We start from the raw sequence: 21,296 nt of genomic DNA on the forward strand, positions 1-21,296 counted from the left end.
CGCGGCATTGAAAATATTCAGCTTGACTTTCCTGTTGCTGAATGATAGATCCATGGCTCTGGTCCTACAGTTGATACATGTATTGGCAGTCGCCAAGAATGGTCTGCCCAAAATGATCGGAGTCTGGTGCTGGCTATCCACTCCTTCTATATCAAGAATGATGAAATCGACTGGAAAATAGAAGTCATCCACCTTAACTAGCATGTCATTCAAGACACATCTCGGTACCTTGATAGAACGATCTACCAGCTGAAGTGTAATAGGAGTCGATCTCATCTCTCCTAGCCCAAAAGAATCATAGAAATATCCGGGCAGAATGTTCACGCTTGCTCTAAGATTGAGCAAAGCGCGTTCTATCCGGATGTTCCCTCTGGTACAAGTAATGATAGGGGCTCCGGGGTCCTTGAGCTTTGGTGGTGTCTGATGCTGAAGTACTGAACTCACCTGCTCAGTCAGATGGACCCTGTTAGGAACTCTCTCTCTGGATTTCCTCTTTTGTGTGCATAGTTCTTTCAGGAATTTGGCATAAGCCGACACCTGCTGAATCGCATCTAGCAAAGGCAGGTTGATCTGCACATGCTTGAAGATGTCAAGCATGTCCTGGATCTTTGTGCCCTGCTTCCTTCTGAATCCAGGAGATTCTAATGCTTTGGGATAGGGTGGTGGGGGAATATACATGGGTGGCTCCTCCTCTTTGTGAGAAGACTCACTCCTATCCTTCTTCTGAACTAAAGACGATGATGATGATGATGATGATGGTGAAGGAGATGGTGCTGGGGATGGGGATGATAATGATGGCTGAGCCGAAGAAGATGAAACACTGGTCTCTGGCTCATCGATCCTCTCTCTACTCTCTCTGGTCTCGACGTGATACTCACGTCCACTCCTCAGGGTCATGATAGATTTGGCCTGTTGCTGTGAATCAGTATGAAACAGGCCTCCAGTCATCTGGTCCTTGCCCTTCGGGTTCATGACAGCCTGGCTCGACAATGTACCATCGGGTCTCCTACTGATAGCCTCTGCTAACTGTCCCATTTGCGACTCTAGCTTCGCAATGGACTGCGTGTGAGAGCTCAAAATCTGGCTACACTTCTCGAAAGCATTTTGATTAGAGGTTTTCACCTCTTAGAATGTCTGGAGAAGTCTCTCCTCAAAAGATGTCTGCGGAGCAGACTCTTGCGGAATCAGAGGAGGAAATGAAGATGAAGACTGAGGATAGTTTGACCTCTAGAATGTCTGAGTAAATGATGGCGGCCAAGCTGGCTGAGAGGATGTAGGCATCTGAATGGAAGACTGTGGATTCTTCCATGAGAAATTGGGATGGTTACGCCAACCCGGATTATATGTAGATGAAAATGGGTTGTTCTGCGGTCTGGCGTAACCCTGGGCTGCCTGAACTTGTTCTTAAACAAATTCAGGGTACTGAGCTGCCGAAGGGCACTCAGTAATCTCATGTGCTGGACTGGCACATAGAGTACACACCTGCTGAGTAGTGGGTGGTCCTGAGAGAAGCTGGTCCAACTTCTGAGCAATCATGTCTACCTTGCATTGTAGTGCAGTAGATGGACCAATCTCGAGAACACCAGCTTTCTTCTGAATGTTGGGTGTGGCTCTATCCGAATGAGAGCTCGAAGCATGGTGGAGGGAATTCTCTGCCAATGTGTCAAACAACCTCCATGATTCATCCTCGCTCTTCAACATGAATGTCCCTCCGCATGAAGAATCGATCATCTGACGATTCCTGTTAGACAATTGGTCATAAAAGCTTTGCACCAGCTGCCATCTCGGCACCTGATGATGAGGACACTTCCTGAGGAGATCCTTCATTCTCTCTCAGGTCTCATGAAAATGCTCACCATCTAGCTCTGAGAAGCTAGTGATGGCTCGCTGATACTGGTTCGTTCGACCAATTGGGAAATACTTTCGAAGGAACTCCTGTTGTAGCTGATCCCATGACCCTATCTCTCCAGAATCTAAGGACTTTAGCCAATACTTGGCCTTGTCCTTCAATGAAATAGGGAATAAGGTCAACCTCAAAGCATCATCATCGAAATTCTGTATCTTCACAGTAGAACAGATCTCGAGGAATTCGTCTAAATGCCGGTAGGGATCCTCGTGACTAAGGCCATAAATGGATGGAAGCATCTGAATAATGTTGGCCTTAATCTCATAGTGGGGTGCTCCTACATCGGGTCTCCGAATGCAGGATGCCTGAACATAATCTGTGGGAATGAAGTATTCCCTCAAAGGAGGGGGAGGAACTGGAGGTGGAGCTGGAGGATCTGTATCACCCATTGTTGTCGAACTTCAAGGAGAATGTAGAATTCTCTCTGGGTTGTCAACAAATGGATGTAATGGGGTTCCTAGAGCTCTTCGCCCCTGCATACACTGGTACTAAGACTAGATGTAAGCACACGACCTAAATCTAAACCTAAACTAACTAAACACTAAAATGTAAATAACACAAATAAAGACAACTAATGAACAAATATTCTAAACTATCTATGTCAGAACTCTCTAACTAAAGTAAATGAAATAACAAAGTAAACTACTCTAATTTACTAGAAAAGAAAAATACAGGAAATCACAAACTAAGTTTTTCTAAAACCCACCTGTCTAATCGCTCCTTGCAGAATGAAAATGTAGTGTATCCTAGAAAAACAGTACGTGAATCATATATCTACTATGTTAAACCTATATTCACTTACTAATCTTACTAACTAGAAAATAAAAATAACTAATTAACGAACTAGCCAACACAGATTAATAAATTAAACTCTAAGAAATAAAAGAAGTAATTTGCCGTTCCCCGGCAACGGCGCCAAAATTTGGTTGGATTTTAACAAATACTCTTTTTAAAAGATAATTTTTCGATAAAATATTTGGGAAATCGTCAACTAAAAATAAATAACCGACTTTCCACAAAGTGGTAAGTACGGGTCGAATCCACAGGGAACAGGAATTACTCGATTATTTCTAAGAAATTTAATTTATTAATCAATAAATAACAGTTAACAAATACAAGGCTAATAACATTTACAAATTAACACTACAACTAATTAGAAAAGCACTTCAGTCTTCTGTTGCACGCCAAGGGTATTTTTTTCTTTTCGCCAATTCTCAAAGTTTCGCACTTGGACAAGAATCCCTGGAAATTTTCTATGCTTTTCAACCTAATAACACAGGAAAATACAAAGTTAGTAAATAACTCCAATAAATCAAAATAGAAACGAAACTAAACCTAATTTTCAAGAAATTAACAAAACAAATCCTAATTACAATAAAACAATCAAATAAAATATTAAACTAATTCTAAAATTACCTAATCTAAGTCTAACAATGCTGGATGATGCAGATGCAACAATTAAAATGCAGAAACTAATGCAAACAGACCGAAAATGACTAAAAGAATGAAATTACAATTCTACCCCTAAATAGTGCAAAATAGCCTTCTGACAGCTCTTCATAAACTGACTGTTTGACAGAGCAAACGAGGTCTGAATTTCTCAAAATTTATTTTATTCTGTAACTAACAGATTCAAGAATCTGACAGTTTTTACAGAATTAAAAAATAATATCTGGAACTCCAGATATAAGCGTTTCAAAACCAGAGAAAATTTGGATATCGCAGGTCCCGAAATTTTAAAATCAGAAAAAGTTGTTTTCACAAAACGCTTAAAAATCAGACCAAATTAACTCGGATTGAGCTGAAATTTGGTCTGCAGACAGTTAACATGTCAATAAAGTAAACAGAAAAAGAATGTTTGGAAAACTCGAAAATTTTGCACATGAAATAACGATTGTGCGACAGGGAAAAAATCGGGTTTTGAGTTCAATGTACTATTCACTTTAGAAAGCTATTTTTCACACTAAGAATGCAGTCTAACACTAATGCAGACCTAAATGATGCAAAATGACAGTTTATATGCAGACACTAAATGCAATTATACTAAATGAAATAAAATATGCAATTTCACGAATAGAACTATGTTAACTAATACATCAAATCTAATTATCTTAACTAAAGATGCAAACCTAACTATATGAACTAAATGATGAATTACTTAATACTAAACACCACTAAGTAGATGAAATACACAAATCAAACATTCACTAAACAATTACATATTAAGTCAACACTTACTTCTAACATATAAGTCTATCAAGCAAATGACCAACTAGGTTAACTTACTTTATAGCTAATATTACTTCAAACTACAATCAAATAAACACCTAAACACTAATAGGGTGCAGATATAGGATTGACTTGGAAGAGGTACACGCCCCACCTAGATGAGTCAACTAAGTTGACCCACTCAGACACTTACTAATTAAGGAATCTAATTAATTAGTTAAGATCTAATTAATAAAAACCGAAAGTGAAAATGATAACTTACTATGATGACTCTATCTAATTTATATGCCCCTATGAAATGCAATTAATATGAGACTAATCTATCTAATTAAAAGATACTATTACTAAATTAGGTAGATAAGCTAAGTAAGTAATACCTAATCTAATGAACATAATCTAAATTAATCAAGAAGGTTAGAAGGAGGCAATAAATGGTGCATAATAAATTTTTGGGAAGAACTTGACTTAGCAAAAACGTCCAGCCCAAAAGAATGGAAATTGTCTTAAGTGCTTGATAAATCAAATGAGAAATGAAGAATTGAAAACGTCCAACTCACAGGGGGGCCCACACGTTTTCAACCTTGCTTTTAAAAACATTAAATAATTTTTGAAAACCTTTCCAAAAACCTTGAACACGTTTTTGGTTGTTTTTAGAAAGAAAGGATACTTTTAATCTCAATCCCAAAAATCGTGTATAAACCTATTAGCAAATCTTTGAAATCCAAATGTTGTTTCCAAAAATATTAAAAGGAGGAAACGTTCTCTCTTGGCTGGAGTAAATGTTCAAAACATTTCCAAAATGATATTCACGAATTTGGAAGACATCATTTTTTCTTCTAAAAAAACGTTTTCCACCCCAATTGTCGTTTTGCTCTCCTTCTAAAAACAATAACACCTAACTAATGCAATGATGCTATTCTAACCTAATTAATGAGTATCCAACTACAGCAATGAAAATATTAATGCTACCAGATAAACATTCTAAAACATATTAATTGACATAATCTTAAAATCAAACTTACCTAATCACACAAAAATGTTTCCTAGGCTATACCAATAAACCTGGACACTCTAAGGGACTTTCCTATTCAATTGGACCCTACCAAGAATGGCCTAGAGCTCTAATAGAGCTCTAATGGCTGACACCCCACTTTGGGGAAGAAGACTAAAAAAAAACGACTTTAGCTAAACTAAAAGAAATTACTTCTAACGAAATTGAAAGAATTAAATTTAACTACTAACTAAATCAACTAAAATGCTGGACACGACCTATTGGAATTTCAGCACAAGACACACATACTAACTTGAAACGAACATAACAATCTTAACAATGACACGACACACCCTCTCAAATGGACCTAACTCGACAAACTTGAAATATGACTAGTGACCCACAACGAACAACAATATTTTTTGGGACTTAATTAGAAAAAATAATTACTGTAACAGACACTAGTGCTGAACGAAATACAGAATTACGAAAATGACAAAAACAACAAAATCGGCTAACATGGATCTACAAGCATTTCACGATTTTTGGATTAACACAAAAATAGAAAAACAATCTCACAACCTATAACTGGAATCAAATGCAGATTTAAGCTAGATTAAAATATAAAATAAAATCTAATTAATTCCTAGCACTACCACACAACTCCAGAAATCAGAAAATCGAAAAATGCCAAAAATAGGCTAGAGAGGATCTAGCCGATTATGGATCAAACAATGGTCTATTTCAGATCCAACGATAATCCTAGACCAAAATGAACTTTGCAATTCGTTTTTCTACAGAAATAATAACAAGCACAACCGACTTTTCTGCTGAACAACAAAATAATAAAAATAAACGAGCAAAACACAAGATTTATTATGATTTTTCTTCAAAACTAAAAACGCCCAAAACAAAGAAGAATATCTAAATCCTACGATGCTGGTTTAAAGCATAACACATCTATACTAAGGTTGAAAACACACAGCTCACACACAGCACACAGAAAAATATAAATAAAAATAATAGCACACATGTTGGGCTTTAACTAGAAGAAAAGAGAGAAGAATACCTACCTCCAGGGCGATCCGACGATTGTGGGGGAGAAGAGAGCGGACAATGGCTTTAGTTTGACGTCTCGGATTGTTCAAGGATGCTGGAATATCACCACGAGCAGGGGTTTTATAGCTGCAACACGTTGGAGATCCATCAAAGGTGGAAAGGGTGCCGATTCGCGATCGGAGGGCTTAGAAAACCGGATGGGGGTAGGGCCGGCTCATCTTGTTGGAGTGTTTCGCACTTCCACGCAAGATAGATGATCTCCACCTCTGCTACACATGCAAAAAACACAGCAAACAATGGTTAATCACAGCAAGGAGAAAGAAGAAACGAAAAGAATTGAAACGGGAGATGAAATAATGCTTGAGTTTCAAGCAAAACTCGATCTTCAATGGAAATGTTGTGAGATGGGAGATGGGAAGGGGGCTGGAGCTAGAATCACAATAGGGGGGCATCAATTCCAATGCCAAAGACGCCTAGGGTTTGCTGAAAACTCTAATTTATACTTTTGATAATTTTCAGAAACAAGGTTATAAAAAAATTATTTTCTCTGCGCCACTTTCTGAGGGGTTTTCTGCAAATGTTTTCTAAATGGGTATGGATATGTGTGTGGGTTGAATTTTGGCTTTCTAAAGGTTGATCCAAGGTCCAAAACATCCTAATTGGGTTGGATATGAATCCGATCCACCTCGAAATCCATGCCCAAACACTAAAATAGTCATAACTCTCATTTTAACTCTGATTTCTCTGAAATTCGAACCACAACCCCTTACTATCAAAATGCATCTAACCATGGGTTTTAAACCTTAATCTCATCATAAAATGCATGAATAACTAACTAACATGATGTGCATTTCATGCATCATCACAAGGTTACGCTTAATATTAGGAACAAAAAATGTTTTTGAAAGATGAAAAGGACCAGTGGGAGTGTGAATGATGGCAATTCCAGTATGGGTGATAGAATGAGTTTTTCTATCACCAGTGACTTTTTTCACTACTATGATATGGAATAAGATTTGAGAGTTTACATGCATCACCTGTGAGATGACGTGCTGCACCCGAATCTAGAAACTAAGTACTCGGTTGTGAGGTTTGAGGTGTGGTAGGGCTGGTCCATGTAGACTGATCTGAACTGACAAAAAATGGTGATCTGATAAGAGTCATGTGTTGTTGATATTGCCCTGCTATCCATGGTGAACCATAAGAGTGTCCAATTCCATGCATGCCAACTTGTGAAAATAATGCACTCAAGGCATCCATATCTTAATTCTATCCTAATATAGAAGATCTGAGTCCAACAACTGTATTAAAAGTTGCTGGTCATGGACCCCTTCCCCCGGCCCAATCATTCCGTTGGCCTATAGTGCAAACTGATGAAATGCATTGGATAAGTGATTGTGGGAGAACAATACGTCAGAATATATCTCCAATAGAAATTGGAACGCGAATGTCTCTATTTTCCACACATCTGACATATCACATTCTAACAATTTTCATTTATGTTAAAAACATTGGGATTAGGAAGAATCCCTGCGACCCGGTTATCATATTGATTTTGGCCTCTTCTACATCCATAGTTTGAGGTGGCAGCCATCGTCACTTCATGACTCGGATATGAATCCTCTTTCTTTGTTAAGATGCCAAAATTAGATTCAAACTCAAGTAACATGGATCTAAGCTTATCAAAGTTACCTTTTTTCTTAAGACCCATATACATGGCTTTAAACATATTATAATCATCACCTAATCTATGCAGGGTCTGGTTGTACATATCTTCGTCTATCATAGAGATACCTATGGCTGCCAATTGATCTGTAATATACGTCACTTGATCAAGAAAATCTGCCACACTTATACTTCCACTTGTTAATGATCCAAATTCAGACTTGTGGTGACACACTTTAGGAGTAGACATCAGCTCATACCACCTATGCAAAACTTTCCAAAGTTTTGTCATTGTGACTCCTGTTGAAGTATGTAGAAGAACCTACCTCAAAAGCATTGCCATGATGAACACTATGACCATTTTATCATTTTTGAACCAAGTAACATAATCGAGATTTTTAATATAAAATGCTTGCACAAAATCATCATCTTTCACTATCACTTTTTCATTTTTCTTTGGCTTTTCCTTGGTAATTAACACATATTCCAAGGGTGTAGTCATGGATCCATCGAGATGTCCAATGAAGTCATCATTACAGATGAATGGAATGATTTATTTTTTTCATGTTATGAAATTGGATTCATCCAACTTTTCATAAACAAGTTGGTTGAGAAATGATGAAGTGAGAGAATTAAAAGACATTGGAAAGGAATGAGAATCGACGACACTAATTTTGAATCTGAAAATGAATCTAAAGTTGTTCACATAGGTCTACCCTTATTCTTTTTCTATTTTGGGGGAAACAATACTTATAGATTCAGAAAAGGATATGTAGTCTGATGATTACTTGATATTTGTTAAATATTAAGCAAAACACTATTGGGTTGAAAAAAGGAAAACATGAAGAAAAGAAGGAAAGTAATCAAATCTATAACAAGAAAAGCAAAAATAATTTTAATCGATGAAGAAAACTTCAGATTAAAAGAAAATAAAGCTAATTGAGAGAATCAGATCCATTCCAGATGAAACAATAGCATATCTAATCTAAAAAAGAACAAAATTAGATAAATTGATTTGATGCGATCAAATGTGATAACAGGAGATCTGATATGATGTGATAACAACATATCTGATCTTACGTGATCAAATTTGACGAAAAGAAAAAGAGAAGGAAGAAGCAATGATTGAAACAAAAAATAGATTAAATCTGATTTGAGGTGATCAAATCTGGTTAAAAAAAAGAGAGAAACATATGATAAGGGAGAAGAAGATGGATGTCATGACTTGCAATGATACCATGTGAAGACTGCATATTGCATGCCCTGTTACACAAAAAATAAGAGAGAGGGAAAAAGATTGGAGATAACATAAAGGTCATACCCTAGTTGGGACATCACCTCTTTATATTGAGTGTTGAATTATATATAGTATTACAAAAATACCCTTTATATGTAATACAATTACAATACACTATAATAAGGGTGAAAGGACAAAATAACCCCTCATACATGAGTTCTAACATTTTTTCCTTGACAACTGATCCTGTGCCTGTTGAAAAAAAAAGTTGAATAAGAAAAAAACGGTCTTACCCAGATTCGCAAAATCCTTTTAAAAAATGTGGTGATGCACTATAGGACTCTTAATCGTCTTTTGCCTGAAAGAAAGATAAAGTCTAGACAAGTTTTTTAATCTCCGTAGCTCAAATGGCACCATCATGTATTCAAGTATGCAAATAAAAATCAAATGTGTATAATCACCAATCAAAAGAATAAATAAAATTGAAACAAATAGATTAGGGATCTGGAAAATACCTTCTTCGGACTCAATGGTCCGTTTTATGCTTTTTGGCTCTTTTTAGTTTGTTAGCACCTTTGGTAGGTACAAGAGTTCTTCAATGACATCGGGTTAGAGTGTAGGCAGGGCTTGAATAGACTTTTTCTCTAGGACTAGAACTTAGGTATGTGATTTTTTAGATCCTCAGATTGTAGGGGTGAGCCCCTATTTATAAAATTTTGAACAAGATTGGATCACTGAATCTTCTAGATACAAATTTATCTCAAATGGATCTGAATCTATCCCCAAATAGAGATATAGTTTATCTAGAAGAGTCCTTCCCTTCTAAGAAACACACATGAGGAGAGGAAGATATGGATAACAATGAATGGGGATAAGCCTCTCGCCCGGGTCATGGGATGATAGAGGGATAGAACGGTCAAACCAAGGGGCTATCCCTAGGTAGGATGACTAGACTAAGGGGTCGTCCCAAGGAGGATAGTGATGGATGAAGCAGGATCATGGTGGATCAAGTGAGACAACCAAGTAGTTAGGCTATCCTCTGGTGAGACAACCATCCAATTAGGTCATTCCCATAGAGAATGGGCTAAACTAGGTGGAACACAAAGGACAGGGTCCATCCCAAGGTGAACGAATGGACACAATGCCATCACTTGATGGGAAGACCAGAAAAGAATGTCATCCTAGATGGGATGGCCAGGACATAGTGTCGTCCCTTGGTAGGATGGTTGGGACAGGTGGAGCAACAAGGCCCAGACAAGGCAGAATCAGGAGGGACAACCTAACCTAGGGCCATCCCTATGTGGGACGGCTAGGACAGGGACCATCCCAAGGTATGATGACCAGGACATAGTGTCATTCGTAGGTGGGATCACTGGGACAGGTGGGGCGACAAAGCCCAGACAAGGTAGAATCAAGAGGGATAGCCTGACCTAGGGTCATCCCTAAGTGTGACAACTAGGACAGGGACCGTCCCAAGGTGGGACCACCAGGACACAGTGTCGTCTCTAGGTGAGATGGCTAGAACATACAAAATAGACCATAATCCAGAATAAGGATGGACAAAACAATCTATCATCTAGGATAGGGATAGACATGACACTATCGAAGCCCAACCTGAGGATAGTGGGGGGAGGAACAACACAACTTGTTCCATTCCATACTGGAACATGCAGGATGCCCTGTCCGAAGGCATGGCAAATTGTCCTAGGTGACAATGGCTTGTCTCAGAGGGGATGATGACCTGTCTTGGAAAACAATGGCCTAGACAGGAAGGATGACACATAGTGTTTCATCCCAGGATGAGACTTGGGGTCTAGACGACACCTCAGGAGTGTCGTCCCATGGTAGGACAAATAAATTTTTCAGGGTTTTGGGCATTTTAAAAAATTTTGGGTGTCTACAGCACCACACAACCAAAAGAAGAAAGGTAACATTACAATTTTTTTTGGTAATTTGACCAACAAAAATAAGATTTATAGCAAGGGATAAACATGGTAAACTTGAGAAAGATTAATCTTACTACCATGATAAGAATCAAAAGTAATATAACCTACTTTTAAGAAAGACAAAAAAATCATCTGCGGTACGAAAAATGCCACTACAAGGTTGAAAGTTGGTTAAAATGGACTCATAAGATGTCATATGACATGAAGCTCTGAGTCTATTAACCAACCAGAAGAACAACCTGAGATACTTGAGAAAGTAGTACCAAAGAAAATATCTACGACTAATTGGGTAAAAAATTATAATTATGTTGCATTTATTGTTGCACATTTTCTAACAACTAAAGCTGACCAACAGACCGAGTGTCAATGCCAGAGTGATCATCCTTGGGCTTTATGCCTTCACCATCAGAAGATATTGCATTGACTCCACATTTTTTTCTTTAGAAATGGACAATAATTTTTTATATGACCAAATTTCTCTCTAAAACTCAAGTCACCTCTTTCCACAACTCTTCCACCATCCTCTCCCATCAAATATGCCACCTGATTGTAGAGAAACTATCGTGACATTGTCACCAAATGAATAGGTTCCAAAAGACCTCATCTTAGTCTCTTATGCAATCAACTCTGTTATGATCGTGGTGACAGAGTGTAAGTGAGAATGATGCAAAATGGCACTCCTTGTTCTATCAAACTCTAGTTTGAGCATCATAAGAAATCCAATAACCCTATTAGTTTTCCTATGCAGATCAAGAAGTCCCAAACAAGTTTGACATGATGTACACATCTCATGCTCTGCACATTTTTCATATTTTATTTGGCCCTCTATAAGTTTCAGAGTATCTCAAATTCTTTGCATATCTGAATAAAATTCTTTAATTAACTTATTTCTTTGGTGTATACTCCTTAATTCTTAAGTAAGTTGATAATGCCTTGACCAATTCTCTTACTTGTATACTTGTCTGAGGTATGCCCAAGCTCCTTTGGGCTTGTAAAGCTTGGAGAGATTCATAGCTATTTTTTACTCTACTAAACTCAAAATTCACGCCTTGACTCATTGCTCTATTGCTTTGTCAAAATCAGTACTATTGGGCTTAGGTTTCACCTTCGAGCCATCACTGACCTCTATTTACCGCCTCTTCAAAAAAATCTAAGAAAACCCCCAGTAAATCCAATACTACTCTCATCGTCCTAAATCTTGCCTGAATAGCTTTCTAAAATCAAGATCTATAGAGTGCATACATCAATCGACCCAGGCTGCATCATCCTTACCACACTCAATGACATCAGTTTTCATGGATATGCAACTCTGTGCAGGTCACGATAATCAGCAGACTAGAGTCGGTCTCTTCTCTAAAACTTGCTCTCAATCTTCTTTCCTAGATGAGATATGGCTCTAATACCATATTCAAGAAGTTAGAGAGATAACGATATAGGGAAGAATAAGAAAGAATTTCATTCAAGTTAACAAAAGGAGTTTATACTTTTATCATGGGGGTCGACCCCTCTATATACATTCCAAGGCAAACAAAAGAAAACATAAAAAGGTAAAAAATGCCTCTAATATAAATGCTATGTACAATAAATGCTACTTAATAAAGGGGCAATACTGAAATGGTAATACACTATATTATATAACTCTTATCAGTATTGCTAATGCAAGATAGTTTATTCAATTCACCATTTGGTTTTCTCTTAGTTGGCACATAACTAGAAGATGATATAAAACTTGAAATTTAGGCATATCAACATTCATACATCAGACGAAATTTAAACAAGTTCATAAGCACCAATCTTCTACTAATCATTTGATCAAGCTGTTGAGAAAGTTTCACCCATTTTATTGTTTCATACAAAGCACAAAAAATTACTGGCCAAATTGACCCGTCTCACTGGATTTGCAGGGAGAGGTTGTATAAAATTTGCGGCAGTTGGATAGTCGGTCATGGCAGCATAAATATATGCCATCCTCAGCCATCCCTCCAATTAAGATGCACTGATCAATTTGCTGCAATCAAGAGAAAATGAAGGTACATAATTAAGTGGTTCAGTTGTTTGCCATCCACGGTAAGATAACTCTCCTCTTTCTCTTATCCCGTCTTCAAGAGGTATAGAATATGAAATACAAATTAATGGGAAGGAGAGGATTTTCTTTCATTCTCTCCAATATTTCCTTTCCTCGAAGCGTGGAAAATATTTCTACATATGATATTGTTAAGGGATAATCTTTCCATGCTTCCCATTTAGGGGAAGCACTCTTCCCCCTTTAATGGCAAGCTTGCTTCCCCCTCACTTTTTTTTTTTGTTTGTTTTTTTATTTTTTTTCCTGTTTTTTATTTTCCCTCACTTTGACCTTGCTTCCTAGGTCATTTTTGGTTCGCTTCTTAGGTTGCTTTAGGTTTGCTTCTTTTCTCGCTTTTGAGAAGATTTTTGGTTCGTTTTGTTCCGCTCTTTTTACTTCTTAAAGAAGTGACAAGAAGTGACTTGCTTCCTGCTTTCACTTCCTGAATAGCTTCCCGCTCTTGCTTCTCTGACTGTCAAGTCTGGTATTGACCACGCTTCCCTGCTATGTCTTCAATTTGCTGCCATGAACCTTTGATTATCCTGTAGCACTCCTCACTCTGACAGCGAAAATTCAATCATTATATATACATATATATATATAGAGAGAGAGAGAGAAAGGAAGAGAGAGAGACCCTGAAATCATGAGTGACTATATCATCAAAATAAATAACAGGAGCAGAAGAGGCCAAAGCTGCAATGGCAACATGCGGGTACTTCAACCTAAACCCAACCGCCAACACTGCAAAGCCAAAGAATCTCATAAATATATGTAGAATTATACCAAAATTCATGGAATCGCATGAAGATATAAAATTGAAGAACTTATGGAACACTTCAACACTTCCTCCATAAGATCCCCCTTAGACCACAACAGGGCAATCCTCTGCAGGTAGATTCTTCTTCAAGCCGATTATCAGAGTGGCATAATCACCCAGAGCTTGAGTTGCACTCAGATATCCAAGGGTACTTGCATTTTTATATGCTTCCTCCTTGCTTCCAAAAGGGATGGATTTGCCATAGTACCTATGCTGTGCCACAATCCACAAAGACACTGCCATCAAAATTCAGCAAAAAGGACAGATACCTTCGTTCCAAAAATGAAAATAATGCATACAGTGATATGTAATAGAACTCAAAAGAACCAAGTTCCATTGAGTCATGATTCCATCCCAAGGAAAACCAGTGTAACCTTTTGCCTTATGCAAACAAGTGTTAGGGATAGACAGGAGAAAAGTAGTAAAATTTTAGAGGTGGCAGCAAAATTCCGTTGGAATGTTTGTAAACTCTACGATGGAACAATAAGTGATTTTTTCTTCCAAGTTGTGAAGATTATGAAGAATTGATTGATGGTACAGGAAGCACCTGATTTAGGACACAAATTTCTCATGTGACCCACTCTCATAGCATGCAAACGTGCTCTTTGCTGTTGGTTTCGCCTCCTTTCGTATCAAAGAGGCCATCTTTCACAAGAGGGCCTTTTTCTCACAGGGGGTGAAACAAAGATCCCTGGGAACCCACCTAATTTCCCAACAACTCATCCCGGACGCAGTAGTAGTCTCCGGCGTGGCCACGTGGGCATGCATTCAAGAGAAAGTAACTTCCCATGAGTAGGTGTGTAATAAACGCACCCTTCAGCAAGGGTGAGCCCTGCTCGTAGGGGTGTAACTGGGTTGGGTATACCCGAGTGGACCTGATGTCTCGAACCCGACCCTAATCGATATTGGTGGACCTGTGAGTATGGGTTGGGTCCAAAATGTAGATCCGTAGAGAAAATGGGTTGGATTCTGGGTATTGCAGATGAAGATCCAAAATTGAAGACCCAACCCGATTATGTACCCAGACTCAAATAGTTCTCCATATTTTAAAATCAAACCGACTTGAACCCGACCTGATTATGTACCCGAACCAACCCAACTATACACATGAACCAACTTGAAATGAACCCGTTTCATACCCGATCCATTTGAAAGTTTTTAATTGGTAAATATTATATTCAAAATAAACATTTAAAGATGTTGACAAACAGAATTAATATGCATTGCATTTTAGTAATCTAAAATTTAATTCATTTATGCATATACTTCCCTTTTTGTCATGGAAATTGTTAGATTGAAGTGAATCCCAGAATAGTACTTAGAATTAATGTACATGTAAGAGTTATTACGATACTGTTTTTGTTTATTCTTTATGTGCAGCACTTCATTATTGTAAATGTGTCTTTCTTCCTATGTACAAGAGGTATATCATTGAGCTTTTAGATATCTGATTCCTATGACACGAGCATTTCTTTTTTGAGATGATTACTTCACTTCATCCCGATTGTTGTGGTTTATTAATTTTGATCAAAATGTTTTTGAATTTTCGACACCAATTTTCACTGACAATGGGTGGAATGTTTGTTAATTTTTTTGGTGATGATTTCTTCATAGCTACACTCATCACATGCTTGGACTACATTTGAAACAATGATGAGCAACATAATTCGTAACATATACACTCAACACATTCTTCCACTACCTTTGGAAAAATATCAGCAATACAATTTGTAACATCCAATGTCATCCTGGTCATGTCTTCTTTCATGTTCAGTGCAATCAGAAACACTTCCGTGAGATGCACGGCACGCATCATCTTTTTTATATTCTATAGGCTAGAATTTAAAGACTATATATATACTAGAATATAAGAACTACCGTGTGATCAGCGATTTTCATGGAGTTTTTGTTTTTTTTCTCTTGAATCTAACCTACAAATGTGATCTACAAGCTTGGTTTTTATAAAGAACAACTCTTGAATCATCCTATCATGATGCATAAACAAGGTTTTTTGAAGCTTTAAAATCAGTGGCTCATAATATTCATAAATATTCAAACATCCAAAAATCATTAAAACGAAAATGCAAGATCCAATAATCTATTCCTAGTAAATTCACCATGCCGAACACATCTACATGGTTGGGTTTGCAAAAAAACATTAAAAATACCCAGTTCACATATAGTTCTCATATTCTAGTGACTATAATATGTTGCTAAAAGGAACTTTGGCAGCTCCTTTTTATTTTGATCTGAATCGGCCCTAACAGCGTTACACTGTTAGCCTCTTAGCCTCTGCTGGGCGGGAAAGTAACGGGGCATGTGTCAGCATCCTAAAACTCATACCAATGATCAGGATTGTCAGATGAGGATTGGTCTCATTTGACAAATGACCTGATCCGATCCCTTGGCGAAAGGTGGGCGCATTCATGAAGGCAACCATATTTGAAAGAAGTCATCCACATAGCGGTGAGGAGCAAACAACCTACTTTCCTGCTGAAACTGGATATCTCCAAGGCTTTTGACACCTTGGAGTGGCACTACTTGTTCGAATCTCTCGCTCTAATGGGATTTGGGGAGCGGTGGCTTTCTTGGATTCGGGAACTTGTCTTGTCAGTATCTGTGGCAGTTCAGCTGAATGGCACACCGGCAAAGCATTTGATTTTAAAAGGGGTTTGAGACACCGGTGCCCGCTCTCACCCTTACTGTTCAATCTGGCTTGGAAAGGACTATCTGCACTCTTCTTCTTGGGAATCATGGTCTCATTAAGGGTAGGTCTCATTAAAGATATCATTATGCCAGGTGATCAAACCATGTTGATTCAACAATTCGCTGATGATGTACTCGTTTTCGAGGAACCTTTGATCGAACAATTTGCATGGACATGGATTCTCCTACATATTTTTTTCTAATATGTCGGATCTTAGAATCAACGGAAATAAATGTGATCTCATTCTTCTACATGTTGATGAACATCTACAGACTGCAGTTGAAAAGATCTTTGAATGTAAATATTCCAGCCTTCCGATTCCCTACCTTGGTTTGTTTCTCACCAAGGATAAGGTGGGTGACTGCATGTGACACTTCATCGAGGATGGAATCTCCGCAAAGATAAACACATGGGACTCTCGCTTCCTATCCATGGCTGGTCGAGTTACTTGGGTAAAATCAGTCCTTTCGGCAATGCCTCTTTATTTAATGTCTGTTTTCAGGGTTTCGAGTAAGACTGCCAAGCGCATCACCAGATCTATCAGAGAGTTCTTATGGGCTCAAAAGAAGGTGCACCATCCAAAGTGGGGCCTGGTCACTACACCCTTGGATCTGGAGGGGCTGGGTGTAAGAGACCTTCAGTTGATGAACAAGGGTCTTCTCGCCAAACCAAGGTAGGGGCTTTGGTTCCTTTTCCATGACATGCCTTGGTGCAGACTGCTTGGAGGCAAGTACAAGATAGATCCTAACCCTTAGAACCGGCAGGTCATCAACCATTGGTAAAAAGGGTCTGCAATCTGGAAAGAGTGGGCAAAGCTAACAGATGACTTCAAAAATAACCTCCACCTCAAATTGGGTCACGGCGATAAAGTGCGTTTCTGGTTGGACAAATGGTTGGGTGACGAGGCTTTAAAAGATTCATTCCCAAGACTTCCGTTTTGCAAGCCAAAGAGAACGTAAAGTGCAAGACTGCTGGTCATCTGAAGATGGTTGCAATGTTCAATTAATTAGACGTCAGTTCCGGGGGTTTGAATTACAAATGTGAGATTCCCTGCAGAATATGTTATCTGGTGTCATCTGAAAACCGACACTGGGAAGGGTAGCTCATCTAGTGAGTATTGATGTTCATGTCTTTGGTGTAATTGGATTCTTCATCCAAAAACACTATTTGGGCAACCCCGAACCTTTGTGTGGTTGGTTTCTGTCGATCAAGTTAACGTGAACTACGGCAGACAAAGTCAGCGTGGCTAGGTCTTTGATCCTGAGTTGGTTTCTCTGTATAAATATAAAAAAAAGTTAACATGATGGACCGCGGCTTCAACCTGGCCAGCAGATGTTATCTCTGCAGGCAGAGGAAACCTTCTGAACATCTCTTCGGCCACTGCCCTGCTTCCATCCAGCTGCTCCGAGATGCTTAATGGAGCCTCTCTATTGCAGCCTCTCCACACGATGCCCTTCAATAACAAGCAGAAAATACTTTCGAGATGGTGGCTTCTCTCAGCTTGGTGGTATATTTAGAAAGAAGGGAACAGCAAGGTCTTTCAAGGAACATCCTCAAATATTCAGCTGATTCAACAGTCGATTTCAAGGGACGTTTCAATCCTCACCAAGGACATGCAAATGGCCAGACCAAGACCTTAGTCGACCGAGTTTCATAGGTCTGAACCTTGCTAATTCATCTTTTTCACTGTTGTGATTTGCTTTTCCTGCTGCTTATCACACCTGTAAATCCCCATTCATCTCTTTACTTCTATTCGAAAAAAAAAATAAGCCGAATCAGCTCATTGCGAATCCATTTGGCCAACAGGATAGAATCAGCCGACTGTCAATGATACTGGCAACACTGGTCCAATGAGATAGTTTTATTGGTATGGATGAGGCTACCTCCAAAATTCCAATTTGGTTTCTTAGCCTAGTTATCTAATCGACCCATACCGGGATCCTAACAGGGACCCATCTGAGTAGACCGATTTGGTTTTTCGTTCAAGGCTGAATTCGGGTCCAAACCAACCCGGCCCAACTCCTTCATTTCTAAGTATAAATTGGAAAAGTAGCAAAGGAAGCAAGATATCCTATTAAACAATGATTCATCACAGTTTATTAACTTGAGCTCTTTTCAAATGAAAAAAAATCCCACTCGTGCTTATATTCTAATAAACACACTGATTTCCCTAAACAAAGAAAAATCACTTTTTTCCAAATTTATCCATGTGCGATAAATGAAATTTATTGCCAAGGTCATTTTTGGAATTACAACCCGCTCATGGCTCGGCTTACTCACCCCCGCTCCCAGCTGGGCAATCCAAATTGACGCCGAACAATCTGACCCTTTTAACTCCGCCATCCGGACGTTCGCAGCCATTGGATCTGGACCCACGGTCCGAAGCGCAGATCATTGGCGCAGGCCAGAAGAGCTGGTGGCCGCATTCTACCAGTGGGGGCATGGCTGGCTGAAGAGGTGGCTCGGCTTGAAGGCCGGCTCGGCGTCTGCAGCTGATGAAGAGCTTCCAGTCGGCTCCGCCATTGATCGGGTGGCGCTGGAACGAGACGACGTCGCCAGCGTCGAGCCGCTTCTCCTTGATGAACCGGCTCCACCCCTTGGTGAGCACGTAGCTCTGGCTACTGCTCCAGTAGGAGTACCTGAACCTCCACAGCTTGCCGCTCGAGTCCTCGAAGCTGAGCAGCAGCCCCTTGTCGCTGCCAGCGGCAGAAGCTGGGTCCATCGGTAAGTACCTCTCGGCATGCTGCTTGGGGATGACAAGCCGATTGAGCTTGCCGACGTCGCTCGGCGTGAGCGACTTGTCGAACATGTGCTCCCTAATCGGCTCGGCTTGAGCCGAGCCGGCAGATCCGGCTACCATGGAGCAAGTTGCCAGCGGCGGGAAGTTGGTGACGGCGTCGCGGCCGCGGAAGGAGACAGCGGCGCGGTCGTAGGAGCGGGCGGCTTCCTCCTCCGAGTCGAAGGTGCCGAGCCAGACGCGGTGGTGCTTCTCGTATATCTGAGCGCCCCACCGGCCGTTGGGCTGGGAGACGACACCCTTGTACTGAGAGGAGGGCGACCTCGCCAAGTCCGAGAAGGCTATTGTCGGATCAAGCATGGGCTCGCATCCAAACGATGGCGTTGTGGGGAGTTGATGGTGCATATCTTGATACCCCACAACTGCTTGCATTCCTGAAGAGCAGAGAAAGAAGAAGTCACAGGAATGCTTGTTGGTGCTTTCTTTTTGGAATTTGGAAGGCTTTTGGAGAAGTTGGCTGTGTGGAGTTGTGGAGGTTTTGGGGTGTGAGTGAGAGGAGAATGCGAGTGCAATGGAACAGGAGAGGAAGACTTTGCTTTCTATCACTGCATAGGGTTTATAGCATGAAACAAAAGCCAGCTATTACAGGGGTATCGAGTTATCTATCTTCAGAGAGAGAGAGAGAGGACAAAACTAGCTTTTTCAAGAGGGAATGGGCACATTGAGTGGGTTCATTGTTTATTGTATTTCCTTTTATAACGACGAAGATGCAGATAGTCTCTCTCTCTCTCTCTCTCTCTCTCTCTCTATATATATATATATATATATATATATATATATATATATATATATATATAAGAAGGCTATTTGTTGGGTGTCAATGGGTCTCGACCTCTACCAAACCGTATCTGGTCATAAATAAGAAGGTTCAATACACACATTGATCCGGGTATAGTTTATGAAATTTAATACCACACTCAGGCACGACTCGAGTTCCGATTAAGACCCACAAATTTTCAATATAAAAATAATAAAAAATATTATTTAACCCAGTATGGCCTGGGTCTGGTTCATGTAGTTTTTATTTGGTCTTGGTATGGTTTCTCTTATGGTGAGTCTGATTAAACCTAAGTGCCCAGGTCTGGTTTCACGTGTCCGAATCAAGTTCCACAACCCTAGGTATTTGTGAGAACGTGAAGGGGGGTGTTCCTTTAATAAACGGAGATAATTTGTGGGGGAGCGAGGTCATTGTAGTGGCAATGAGACAGGGTACGCAGCTCAAGGAAAAAATGAAATCTTTGTGTAGTGGGAAATGCAGGTACGTAGTGCACTAACGGGGTTAGGGATAAGATATACCAATAGGGTTTATATAAACCCTCGAGCTAGTTGGCGTGTGCTATTTGAGTCCACATGCACAAGAATATTGCCAATACACACTCTCTCTCTTTATATATATATATATATATATATATATATATGATGATGATGTTGTGCCATGATACCTTATGTGGTACACTTTTTATTTTTTTAAAAGGCAAGCTGGGTTAGTTAGACCCCTACCAGTTATACGAAGATACCATTCAAACTTACAACGTCCCAACACAAGCCCCCCCTTGTTAGGTGGTACATAGATCTAGCCATCAAATGATAAATCTAATTATATAGATGTGTTTAGTATGATTTATTTAGTATATATATTAGAAAGTTTTATCATGTTTAATACACCATAAGATTTCATTTCTAAAACGGTGAAAGTGAAAATAAGGTTGGTTTAAAGATGGTATAAGACATTACATTTGAGTCAACTTTAACATATGAAAATAATAATTAAAATATGGTAAGTATGATTCAATGGTTAGATTTTTTTTTTAATCTTAGATTTATGTAAATTAAGTCTGTACCATCTAAATTATGACAGTACCACAGTAGAAGCAACCATA

General features: G+C 39.2%; 1 protein-coding gene across 1 annotated transcript; it reads right to left on the minus strand.

The window, feature by feature from the left end:
• Window positions 1–13,957: 13,957 nt before the first annotated feature.
• LOC149848688 (putative AP2/ERF and B3 domain-containing protein Os01g0140700) lies at window positions 13,958–19,716 on the minus strand. The gene is made up of 4 exons (XM_090005035.1): window positions 19,070–19,716; window positions 18,900–18,946; window positions 17,255–17,415; window positions 13,958–14,125 (listed from the first exon to the last, which is right to left on the minus strand). Exons 1-4 carry the CDS (start codon window positions 19,714–19,716, stop codon window positions 13,958–13,960), a joined length of 1,023 nt encoding a protein of 340 aa, XP_089861161.1.
• Between the last annotated feature and the right edge of the window lie 1,580 nt (window positions 19,717–21,296).

This window comes from Nuphar pumila, chromosome 1, assembly GCF_984573655.1.
Source record: "Nuphar pumila chromosome 1, dmNupPumi1.hap1.1, whole genome shotgun sequence".
Classification (NCBI taxonomy): domain Eukaryota; kingdom Viridiplantae; phylum Streptophyta; class Magnoliopsida; order Nymphaeales; family Nymphaeaceae; genus Nuphar; species Nuphar pumila.